This window comes from Gymnodraco acuticeps, unplaced genomic scaffold, assembly GCF_902827175.1.
Source record: "Gymnodraco acuticeps unplaced genomic scaffold, fGymAcu1.1, whole genome shotgun sequence".
Lineage (NCBI taxonomy): Eukaryota > Metazoa > Chordata > Actinopteri > Perciformes > Bathydraconidae > Gymnodraco > Gymnodraco acuticeps.
This window is the reverse complement of record NW_022990068.1, coordinates 707,460-720,960: the sequence shown is the minus strand read 5'-3', so window position 1 is coordinate 720,960 and position 13,501 is coordinate 707,460. Positions and strand designations below refer to the sequence as shown.

General features: G+C 37.5%; 1 protein-coding gene across 1 annotated transcript in view; it reads left to right on the top strand.

The window, feature by feature from the left end:
- The window catches only part of LOC117546029 (collagen alpha-6(IV) chain-like), a gene marked incomplete in the record, with an annotated part of 155,450 nt that overhangs the window by 124,489 nt on the left and 17,460 nt on the right, over positions 1–13,501 (top strand). Inside the window, 11 exon segments of the mRNA XM_034216110.1 lie at positions 107–160; positions 472–534; positions 765–809; positions 1,436–1,489; positions 2,310–2,379; positions 3,146–3,256; positions 4,539–4,703; positions 5,901–5,948; positions 8,641–8,721; positions 9,091–9,248; positions 12,601–12,783. Coding sequence (XP_034072001.1) covers positions 107–160; positions 472–534; positions 765–809; positions 1,436–1,489; positions 2,310–2,379; positions 3,146–3,256; positions 4,539–4,703; positions 5,901–5,948; positions 8,641–8,721; positions 9,091–9,248; positions 12,601–12,783 — 1,032 coding nt within the window.

Genomic DNA, 13,501 nt, shown 5'->3' with positions numbered 1-13,501 from the left:
TTCCACAGACTTGTAAAGGTAAGTTAAAATGTGTAAATATTGCTTATAGTTTCAAAATGATTCTGCACTTATGACCACTTTTCTTCTCTCTCCGCTTTGCTTAAAGGGTACATCTGCTCCAAAGGGAATAAGAGGATTTCCTGGAAATCCTGGTCAACCTGTAAGTGTTTAAGGCGTTCCTCAAGGCTGTCTACTAGATCCTCTTCTATTCTGGATTTACTTCCAATTGGCAGATTAATAAACAATCATAAGATATATTTCCATGTGTCTATAAAGAAAAAGATCCCCAAGCAGACTGACTTCTTTAAAACACTTTTAAAACCTTATGTGATTTATTTTCCCAAGAACCTTTGATTTTCTACGACGTTTTTGTACAATAAAAACTGCTGTGAGAAAATGCCGAACATGCAAAATATGAGATAAATCCACATTAAGTGATATTTACTAATCTGTATTTTTACTTAAATCCAGGGACCTTTTGGCTTTGGTGGAGAACCCGGAGAGAAGGGAATTCTTGGATACCCCGGAGCAAGAGTAAGAGCTACGACTTTATTACACCTATTTCATTCACAGAAGTAAAAAATGTGGCCTTTTGTTTTATGAATCTTCCCCTAACCTCAACATAAGTGGAAATTCCTTACAATGTTCTTCTTCTATGGGTAAATGTACACTTAAGCATAGCTTTTACTGTGGTCAAACACATCTCTTACCTTTCCTTTCCTTCTTCTTCTGTGGTGGATGTCGTTTTTGATTCTGCCAAACAGGGTGCTCCTGGTTTGAACGGGACTCCTGGATATCCCGGACAATTGGTAGGCTAAAACTGTTACCACAAAATATTCAAGAACTGACGAGCTAAAATTATGATCTTTAAAACTGTACCACTATGACAACATTAGTTGTGCTACTTGCTACAGGACCAGTTAACTCACAGATTAATACTGGGTTAAACTAGATTTTAAAAAATGTCCTACAGTGGTTATTTAACTATTAGACGTTAGGAGCAATACCACAATGTATGCATGAATTATGATTTGGTATCAAAAGTCAAAATGTTCTCCTCTCACAGACATTATTATTATATTAACATTATCATATGTATTGTTACATCTACTGCACATCATACTTCTTTTGTGCCGCATTAGACCCTTTATTTGCATATATTCTGCTAAATTGGCTAGAAAGTAAAGGTTTTTTTCTTTTTAAATGAGTAATCTTTCATTCGTAAATATAGGGAATCAGAAGCATAACGTTCTGCCAAATTTAAATTAGAATAATAAAAGATAATACTTAAATATGGTAAGAATGCCATTATTTTCCTATATAAGCACAACTTTGGTTATATTACAAATATTTCATATATAATTAAGCTTTCCTTGATTAATAAACCTTGGTTGTGAAAAAATGCATACCTGATTTATTTTATCTTCTGATACAGGGACTTAGAGGAACTCCAGGTTTCATCGGGCAACCGGGATACATCGGAGGAAAGGTACAATTATTGTGTGTTTGCTTACACTTCCTGTTGACATACAGTTTTTTGCTGTGTCTCAATTCCATATGGATAGATACTGTAGATGGAGACCTCATTGGAATCAAATTGGGACCTTTCTGCATACAGTATTTACAATGTTTCCAGTGTGAACACACTCAACGTCATACCGTAAAACTTACGAGAATAAACACTTAACTAAGCGTGGAGTCTACATAGTTTGTGTTCAATAACCTTGTCTTACCAGAAGATGGTGCCAGTGTTTCTTAAATGAATGTTACATTTGGGGAAGCTAATGAAGAAACACACTTTACTGTTTACCCAGTTATACATCGATAATTTACTTCATATTTAGCATTATGTTGTTTAAAGGTCATTATGTATTTATTTTGTTTCTGTGATGGCAATAGGTTTAATTTAATGAGTTCAAATTGCTTACTGGTGAAGAGTAGGCTAAGCTAACCATGAAGCTAACAGCTGACCTTTAGCTTAAAGGAGTTTAGCAGTAACAACTCCATAAAACCACAAAACGTCTGTTTTACTGTCTGTTTTTTGGGCAGATTAAACAAAAGAGATATAACTTGATAATAAGTATAACTTTTGTTAAATAGTCCCCCTGTTTCCATCCTTAATGCTAAGCTAATGTTAAGCTAAAAGGCTCCTGAAGCTAGCGGGGGTGGTATCGATCTTCTCTCTTCTCTTTCAGTAAGAAGTTATCCCTTTTTAAGGCTGATTCCTGCATATTTTAGCACTTCATTCAAAACAACAAATATGTTAAATACAATTTAAAATTTGTAAATGTGTTGTTTGTCCCTAACAGGGTGAGCAGGGAGACCCCGGAGCACCAGGACCCCCAGCCTTCATTAGTGATCTGGGCGCTACTGTTCAAGGTGACACATCATCCATATTCATAATTTAATAGATCTAATAACCAGAGGTGGGAAGTAGTGGAGTACAAATACTTCGTTACTGTACTTAAGTACATTTTTCTGATATCAGTACTTTACTCCACTACTTATTTTGACGACTTTTTACTTTTACTTCTTACATTTTGAACACAAATACCTGTACTTTCTACTTCTTACATGTTGAACCCAAATACCTGAACTTTCTACTTCTTACATGTTGAACTCAAATACCTGTACTTTCTACTTCTCTCATTTTCCAAACAGGCTGGTTCCTTTAGTCTGAATGTGTGTTTGGTGCGTGATCATTATTCTTTAGAGTCATTGCGTGCCTATTGATTTGAACACGATCCGTGTATCCATCATTTCCTGGTCTTCTCTAAAGAAGAGGGACCAATGGAAACGTTGTCATGTTGCCGTTGTTCAGCATGGAAACATTCATTAGCTAACAATGACATTATTGTTCTATTAATATAAAGGGAGGTCAGGTACTCTTTAAAACAGCTGCTAGTTATGGGTACTTTTTACTGAAGTACATTTCAAAGTCTTTACTTTTACTTGAGTAAAGAAGTTTAGTCAGTACTTCTACTTTCACCAGAGTATTTTTAAACACGAGTATCTGTACTTCTACTTGAGTAAAGGATGTGTGTACTTTTGCCATCTCTGCTAATAACACTGATAAACTGTGAGGTATTGTTTAGTATGTGAAAGTGTCCTGTGCTAAATGTCTCTTCTCTCTGATTGGCTGCAGGAGAGTCAGGTGACCCGGGTCTCAACGGGCTGCCCGGTGCCTCTGGTGACCCCGGACCTCTGGGATACCCCGGACCCCCAGGACCTCCAGGAATTGTTGGTTATGGGACAGGTAATGAACACAATCACACAAACTGTATGGAACATTTGTCAATGCATTCAAAACAGCAGTCTCCAATAATTAAAGCGCTTTAATTTGTGTAACAACTAATGCATGGTAAAATGTTATTTTTCTTTAAAGAAAATCAAAAAGGTGAAGAGAGATAATTCATATAAGTAATAATATTAAAACCACACAGTTATTAAACACTTAATCATTATAAAAGCCAGTGTGTTTATGTGTTTTTTAACTGTAAATGTCTATAAAATATCACTTGTTCAGCTCCTTAAAGACTCGGAGCTTGGAGCAGAGTGGCTAAAAATGGCCAAATGTTTTTGTTATGCTAATATGATAATTCAAGAATTAATTTGAAACAAAAAGCTGTAAATATGTGTAATGTTCTCTGTCCTTTCGGTGTTACTTGTGAATTAATCTGAGATGATTTATTGTATTCCTTGGTAAAAGGTGAGTGGTAGCCTGCTAATTATAAAAAGATGCATCAGTCTATGGGTGTTTCTCAATGTCGAGGACGCTTCCTTGGTAGGACAAGTCTTCCGAGTCAGGTCCTTCAGAAGCGAGGCAAGAATCCTTCCTGGCATTCGGAGTACGAAGAATGGAACAGGCTATTAAGTGTGCAGGTGTGCATCATATGCGAGGCCCCGCCTTACATTTTCCACCACAGATTTTGGAAATTGGTCCGTGCGCAAAGCATTGTGGGGATTTTAAGACCGCGGAGGATACACATGTGCAGCCTCGAAATTTCTCGCTACGAAGGATGCCGTGCTCTGTAGAATTCCAAGGAGGCTGGACATTGGAACAGTCCTTCGGCGGCACTCGATGACGTAGCATCCTTGAAATAGTGGCTCTGGAGCATCCTTCGTTGACATTGAGAAACACCCAGTGTGTTACAAAAATAAAGAAATGGCGTCAATTTGTAGATGTTCTTTAAATGATAAAACCTCAGATATTACCGCTATATATTCTATAAGGCCCACAAACCACTTAAATCATCAATAATAATATTAGCTGATTTATTCTATTCCTCGTGGAAAGGTTAGCGTTAATATCTGCTAGCCTGCTAATTAGATAAAGCATTAATCTGCGTTGCATGGAGGAAGAAATTGACTCAATTTGAAGATGTTCTTTGATAAAATGCAACCTCAAAATTTAAAATCACCCCTATATGTATATAAGGCCAACAAACCACTTAAATCATCAATAAGCAAGATGCAATGGGTTGATTTTTACATCCAAATATCCATTTACCAATCGTCTCCTTTGCTCTCGTATCCAGGTAACGGATCCCCAGGTAATCCCGGGACCCGCGGCCCAACAGGAGAGAAGGGAAACGCAGGAATACCAGGATATGGCTCTGAAGGACTCCCCGGATCCTCTGGCCTCCCCGGATCCTCTGGCCTCCCCGGACCCCCGGGACCCTCCAGAGTGCAAGGCCCTATTAGTATGTTCACACAAAAACAACTTTCAAATTCTTTCACAGGACATTTTTTAGCATGATTTGAACATGTTCTTGTGTTTGTGAGAAAGCGTGATTTGTTGTACGAAATGAGCAGAATTAATTAAATGTGTTATATTCATATTGTATTAATTAAAAACACCTTAAAACATAGGTTTAGTTGTTTTACCAGCCGTAAAAGCTAATTGAATTAAAAAAGCTAGGGATCAAAACAGTATCTACCTATCTATCTATCTATCTACCTATCTATCTACCTACCTATCTACCTACCTATCTATCTACCTATCTATCTATCTACCTATCTACCTATCTATCTACCTATCTATCTACCTATCTACCTATCTATCTACCTATCTATCTATCTACCTATCTATCTACCTATCTACCTATCTATCTACCTATCTATCTATCTATCTACCTATCTATCTACCTATCTATCTATCTACCTATCTACCTACCTATCTATCTACCTATCTATCTACCTATCTATCTATCTATCTACCTATCTACCTATCTATCTACCTATCTATCTACCTATCTACCTATCTATCTACCTATCTATCTACCTATCTATCTACCTATCTATCTACCTATCTATCTATCTATCTACCTATCTATCTACCTATCTACCTACCTATCTACCTATCTACCTATCTATCTACCTATCTACCTATCTATCTACCTATCTATCTACCTATCTACCTATCTGTCTACCTATCTACCTATCTATCTGCCTATCTACCTACCTATCTACCTATCTACCTATCTATCTACCTACCTATCTATCTATCTACCTATCTATCCATTTATCTACCTATCTACCTACCTATCTACCTACCTACCTATCTACCTATCTATCTATCTATCTATCTATCTATCTATCTATCTATCTATCTATCTATCTATCTATCTATCTATCTATCTATCTATCTATCTTTATATCTATCTATCTATCTATCTATCTATATCTATAGACTTTAAAGCATCATGGCTGACTTGTTTTTATATAATATGTTGTTGTTTTTTAGGACAGATAGAAACCCACCTCTAGCCTGAAAAAACATATAGGCAAAGAAAACAGAGTAAAATGCATAAAAACAATGCACATCAATTCTTAAAAGGTATTGAAATGAACCAACATTTAGTACGAGTGCATAATGACTGATATAACTGTCCTTCAAGGAAATGCCAATGAACCCTGCATCATCTACCCCGAGGTTCCCACCGAAGGCAGGTATCAGAAACACGGCATATTGCCATAATCGCAATAATGGAAATATTCAGCCCGCCAAAAATAAAACCTGAAAACCACTTCTGGCCGGAAAGAAGCTATCTGCTTTTATTTTAACGCTATATTCTGTGTGGAGGTTGCGGTGGTAAGTATAGATCAGAAGAGTGCAGTCTCTTCTCCAGACTTGAATGGGAGGCGCTCTCATCTTCAAGCTGCTTTTCCCATCTTTGGCCACCAGGTGTCGCTGTAAGTCACTGATTTTACATGGACTGAGTGCATGGCAGCGGCAGAAAACTGCAGCGTTTGCAAAAAAAAGGGACTTTTATTTTGTCGAACAAAGACTTTAAATGAAGCTAAAAAAGCGACCAAACTGAAAGAAAATAATGTTAATGAAATGGGGTTAGATTTGTCTCGATAATATTTGTGTGAACATAACAGTTATTTGTGTGTAAATGTGTGATTTGTAAACGTAAAACACCTTCCTCCTTCGCGTCGAAAGGAGCCAGTTGAGGTGGTTCGGGCACCTAGTAAGGATGCCACCTGGGCGGCTCCCTAGGGAGGTGTTCCAGGCACGTCCAGCTGGGAAGAGACCAAGGGGTAGACCTAGGACCAGGTGGAAGGATTATATCTCTTGGCTGGCCTGGGAGCGCCTTGGGATCCCCCAGTCAGAGCTGGTTGATGTCGCCAGGGAAAAGAAAGTTTGGGGCTCTCTGCTGGAACTGCTACCCCCGAGACCCGACCACGGATAAGCGGGAGAAGATGGATGGATGGAAACACCTTCCACAATATTTTCACGAATGAAAAAAAGATCTGTGAATAGTGTGGGGTAAACTTCTGAAGCAATTGGAGTCAGGACTCAGAGAGAGGCACGAGGAGAGCTGGAGCTTTGATGGCAAACACTGACGGTTTATTTGGAGCTTCGGCCGGAGAATTCACACGACATGTCACGGCTCTGACCACACGGTTGAGATGCCACAATCAATCCTGAAGAGCCCTCCTGTAGCTCCAAGTTTTAACTAGTTCAGAGTGTAATAATCAACATTGTTCAATAGTTAGACTAAACAGCTGAGGACACTGAATCACAGTTGTTGTCGCTTATGGCTCCGGGTCATCTACACCCCGAGAAGGATGCTCCAGGTGTCCCACAACAATAACTATCTCTGACCGACAGTTAATGCAAGGCTGGGCATATGCGTCAGAGGGCAAAAGGTCAACATCTATGGAAATTATTCCCTGACAAATACTATAATTAGTTTACAAATAAGAAAAAGATCTGTGAATACTATATTTGTACGAAGACGCTCCACAAAACAGAGATTTGAGATCCACGAGCGCATTTTTATTTGACAAATACAACATTGATTCACGCCTGATCGAAAGTTGTCAATGTTAGAGAGAGATTCACAAATTCCTTTTTTTTTATTTGTGAAAATATTGTGGAAGGTGTTTGACGTTTATTTCAGTGGTTTTGTGTTAGAAAAGAAAGCAACCAATCAGATCTTGTTCTGGGTCTCTGAGTAGAATATCCTTCAACCAAGGTATTCTACATCCTTGATCGAATGCCCTGGCCGTTGCACTGAATGAGAGCGTACGTTTGGACTGACAGTTTGATCAACCAATCATATATTGATTTGTAGCCAATGGGCGTGTTCTTTCAGAGTTCCCCTCGGTTCCAGGGTATTCTAGAAGGCCCGCTAGGTAACTGGCTCGAGACAGAGGACCGTTTTATTGTTTTTAACGTTGAAATGACAAGTGCAACAGGTGAAGTTGTTGCGGAATTGTTGTGAGTACCCTTTTCAAGACGACAATTCAGTGAAAAGACGGACATTATAATGCCGCGGCGAGAAGTGGGTGTGTCTACAGAAGGTCCACTTGTGATAGACACGGTTCGCCACTGCAAATCACACATACATTATTTCTATGTTCGCACAAATATTATCGACACGAATCTAACCCCATATGTTAATAATGTGTTTTTATTTCAGTTTGCTTGGAAGATTTGATATTACAAAGAACAGTTTGATTTCCTTTGCTTGTGCAGCTGCAACGCGCTAATGCATGCTGCTTGTGGCAAGTAGCTCTCAGCCATTATAGTCGATGTAAAATCACTGAAAACAAGTGCCAAGCTGTTTTATATTTCATTACCTGATAAACAAGTTAATGCTATTGAAGAAGCGTCTGTCACCTTGCAACAGCAGCTTTCAAATCCCATGCCGAACAAAGTAACTAATGCTTATTTCACACTGTGACGCTGAGCTGTGTTTGCACTGTGCTGCGAGATTTAAGTAACTCCTGATTTGTATAATTGTTTTACTCTTAGTTCTATAAGAGTAAAACTTGAAGCTGAAGGGTTTTCTTTAAAACACTTTTTATTTTGTCACATTATCTATGTGTATCTTTGCTTAAAAAAATCTGCAAAATTGTGGATTTAATTGTAAAAAGTGACGGAAACTGAAGTAAAAACCCAAAAATAGATTTTATTTTTACATTTTAGATGAAGAGATATGTAAAATAAATTATTATTTTATTGGAATTTAACAGATTTCTCTTTTTTTTACATCTTTCATCAGTCAGTGCAAGCTTACAGCTGACGTTCAAACAGTGTGAAATCTAAATAACTCATATTATTTTGTATTTTTTTTGTCATATTTGTGGCAAAAGTGATTTAATTGTGTGTGTGTGTGTTTGCAGCTCCCATAGCTTACCCCGGCCAGCCTGGACTGCCCGGCTCTAGAGGTCTGCCCGGCAACAATGGATTCAATGGATACAAAGGTACACACACGTATACAGTACACACACACACACACACTGAAATATATATCAAATCTGTGTCTCTGCAAGAAATTATTTAATAACTTGTTTCTTTGAGGTTGAAGATATATTTCACATTTAATTTACTTACTATTTATTTTAAAGTTGCTCCTCTGCTGTCCTTAAAAAGAGAGTGCTATCCTTTAAGATATTAGAGATGTACTTGATCATGTGTAAAAGGATTTAGGGTTTGATTAAATGTGTCGTCATGTCCTACAATAGATATATTGAACAGACTCTTATAATATATTGCCTTTATCCTCACATCACTCATCCCTCGTTCCTCTTTTATTCGTCTTTTTCCCCACTTCTCATCCTATCGTCCTGCAGGTGAATCCGGAGACTGCGCCTGCCTCGGGGGGGGAACGTCGGGAACGCCTGGGTTACAGGGACCGCCCGGACCCAGCGGGACCCCCGGATACGCCGGAAGAAAGGGGGAGCTGGGAGATGGCGGCACACCTGGCTTTGGAGGCAATCAGGGACTTCCCGTAAGTTCAATTATTTGTATTTTAGCCAGAGGTGGGAAGTAGTGGAGTACAAATACTTTGTGACTGTACTTAAGTACATTTTTCTGGTATCAGTACTTTACTTCACTACTTATTTTTCTGACGACTTTTTACTTTTACTTCTTACATTTTGAACCCAAATACCTGTACTTTCTACTTCTTACATGTTGAACTCAAATACCTGTACTTTCTACTTCTTACATGTTGAACTCAAATACCTGTACTTTCTACTTCTTACATGTTGAACCCAAATACTTGTACTTTCTACTTCTTACATGTTGAACTCAAATACCTGTACTTTCTACTTCTTACATGTTGAACTCAAATACCTGTACTTTCTACTTCTTACATGTTGAACACAAATACCAGTACTTTCTACTTCTTACATGTTGAACACAAATACCTGTACTTTCTACTTCTTACATGTTGAACCCAAATACCTGTACTTTCTACTTCTTACATGTTGAACTCAAATACCTGTACTTTCTACTTCTTACATGTTGAACCCAAATACCTGTACTTTCTACTTCTTACATGTTGAACTCAAATACCTGTACTTTCTACTTCTTACATGTTGAACTCAAATACCTGTACTTTCTACTTCTTACATGTTGAACCCAAATACCTGTACTTTCTACTTCTTACATGTTGAACCCAAATACCTGTACTTTCTACTTCTTACATGTTGAAACTCAAATACCCTGTACTTTCTACTTCTTACATGTTGAACCCAAATACCTGTACTTTCTACTTCTTACATGTTGAACCAAATACCTGTACTTTCTACTTCTTACATGTTGAACCAAATACCTGTACTTTCTACTTCTTACATGTTGAACTCAAATACCTGTACTTTCTAACTTCTTACATTTGAACTCAAATACCTGTACTTTTCTACTTCTTACATGTTGAACCTCAAATACCTGTACTTTCTACTTCTTACATGTTGAACCCAAATACCTGTACTTTCTACTTCTTACATGTTGAACACAAATACCGGTACTTTCTACTTCTACATGTTGAACCCAATACTGTACTTTATACTTACATGTTGAACACAAAATACCTGTACTTTCTACTTCTTACATGTTTGAACTCAAATACCTGTACTTTCTACTTCTTACATGTTGAACACAAATACCTGTACTTTCTACTTCTTACATGTTGAACACAAATACCTGTACTTTCTACTTCTTACATGTTGAACTCAAATACCTGTACTTTCTACTTCTTACATGTTGAAAACAAATACCTGTACTTTCTACTTCTTACATGTTGAAACACAAATACCTGTACTTTCTACTTCTTACATGTTGACCCAAATACCTGTACTTTCTACTTCTTACATGTTGAACCCAAATACCTGTACTTTCTACTTCTTACATGTTGAACCCAAATACCTGTACTTTCTACTTCTTACATGTTGAACCCAAATACCTGTACTTTCTACTTCTTACATGTTGAACACAAATACCTGTACTTTCTACTTCTTACATGTTGAACACAAATACCTGTACTTTCTACTTCTTACATGTTGAACCCAAATACCTGTACTTTCTACTTCTTACATGTTGAACCCAAATACCTGTACTTTCTACTTCTACATGTTGAACACAAATACCTGTACTTTCTACTTCTTACATGTTGAACCCAAATACCTGTACTTTCTACTTCTTACATGTTGAACTCAAATACCTGTACTTTCTACTTCTTACATGTTGAACCCAAATACCTGTACTTTCTACTTCTTACATGTTGAACTCAAATACCTGTACTTTCTACTTCTTACATGTTGAACCCAAATACCTGTACTTTCTACTTCTTACATGTTGAACCCAATACCTGTACTTTCTACTTCTTACATGTTGAACCACAAATACCTGTACTTTCTACTTCTTACATGTTGAACCCAAATACCTGTACTTTCTACTTCTTACATGTTGAACCCAAATACCTGTACTTTCTACTTCTTACATGTTGAACTCAAATACCTGTACTTTCTACTTCTTACATGTTGAACCCAAATACCTGTACTTTCTACTTCTTACATGTTGAACCCAAATACCTGTACTTTCTACTTCTTACATGTTGAACCCAAATACCTGTACTTTCTACTTCTTACATGTTGAACCCAAATACCTGTACTTTCTACTTCTTACATGTTGAACACAAATACCTGTACTTTCTACTTCTTTACATGTTGAACACAAATACCAGTACTTTCTACTTCTTACATGTTGAACACAAATACCTGTACTTTCTACTTCTTACATGTTGAACTCCAAATACCTGTACTTTCTACTTCTTACATGTTGAACACAAATACCTGTACTTTCTACTTCTTACATGTTGAACTCAAATACCTGTACTTTCTACTTCTTACATGTTGAACACAAATACCTGTACTTTCTACTTCTTACATGTTGAACTCAAATACCTGTACTTTCTACTTCTTACATGTTGAACTCAAATACCTGTACTTTCTACTTCTTACATGTTGAACCCAAATACCTGTACTTTCTACTTCTTACATGTTGAACACAAAATACCTGTACTTTCTACTTCTTACATGTTGAACACAAATACCTGTACTTTCTACTTCTTACATGTTGAACCCAAATACCTGTACTTTCTACTTCTTACATGTTGAACCCAAATACCTGTACTTTCTACTTCTTACATGTTGAACCCAAATACCTGTACTTTCTACTTCTTACATGTTGAACCCAAATACCTGTACTTTCTACTTCTTACATGTTGAAACCCAAATACCTGTACTTTCTACTTCTTACATGTTGAACTCAAATACCTGTACTTTCTACTTCTTACATGTTGAACTCAAATACCTGTACTTTCTACTTCTTACATGTTGAACCCAAATACCTGTACTTTATACTTCTTACATTTTGAACCCAAATACCTGTACTTTCTACTTCTTACATGTTGAACACAAACACCTGTACTTTCTACTTCTTACATGTTGAACATAAATACCGACAAGGACCATTTCTTTTCTACCGGGAAATGCTGACCCATCATTTAGCCAAAATATATGTTTCACAAAAGTGATTTCTGTCCGGTTTCAGGGTCGTTCTGGCTGAACCCGGCCTTATTATATATTATTATATTAAAATTACAATACTTATTGATACATCTAGTGTACACACTCCACAATATAACTTTATTTTTGACATATATTCTGCAAGATTGGCTAGAAAATAAAGGTTTTGAAAAATAAAATGGTATTCTTTTCTTAGTGTAGTGAATCAGAAGTATTGTGTCATAATTTAGCCAAAATGTATGTTTCTCAACTGTGATTTCTGTCCTGTTTCAGGGTCGTTCTGGTGAATCCGGAAACTACGGTCGTAAGGGGGAGAAAGGAACGTCTTTTTACCCCGATCTTGGTTTAGCAGTGAAAGGAGAACTCGGAGGAAATGGCCCCCGCGGACCTAACGGAGAAACTGGAAAACCCGGAAGAGACGGAATCGCCGGATTCCCTGGAACTCCTGGACCCCCCGTGAGTGTTTAAACACGTTACTATTCATATTGTGGCGGCTCAATTCCCCGTTAAGTTTGAGTCGCCGAGAGGCTAAGCTTGACTTTGCGCCGCGACGCGTTTTCAATGAGAAAGTCCGATAGGTTGAAGATATTTAATAAACTAAATCAAACACACAATAGCTTATAGGGGCCAAAACGGTCAACAGAAAAAATGGCAGCGCAAGCTCAGCCTCTGTCATCCGCCATGTAACAGGTAATAATAATAATAGATTACATATAGCGCCTTTCGAGGGACCCAAGGCCGCTTTACTGATATACGGGAGTAACACAAAAGACAGTCAGACAAACAGTCAGACAAACAGTCAGACAAACAGTCAGACAAATAAGGCCTTGGAAAATAGGTGGGACTTGAGGGCCCTTTTAAATACACAAACCATAATAATACAAATAATAAACTCAGGCTATGTAGCATTTTGGCTCCTACACACATTAATCTAATTCAGGGGTGTCAAACTCAATTTCACAGAATGAGATGCATTGTGGGACATGTAGTTTATGGGCAACGTGCTTCTGTAAAGCGGCATTTAACCGTATAATAAACGTATTATGTTCTTTGCAAGCTCTTGCAAAACATAAAATGAAGTCCTTGAGTTTGACACCCCTGATCTAAAAGTTTTATCTGCAGGATTTTTTTTAGCAACAAGTTGAAAGGAGAGAGAAGAGAGAGAGAGAGGAGA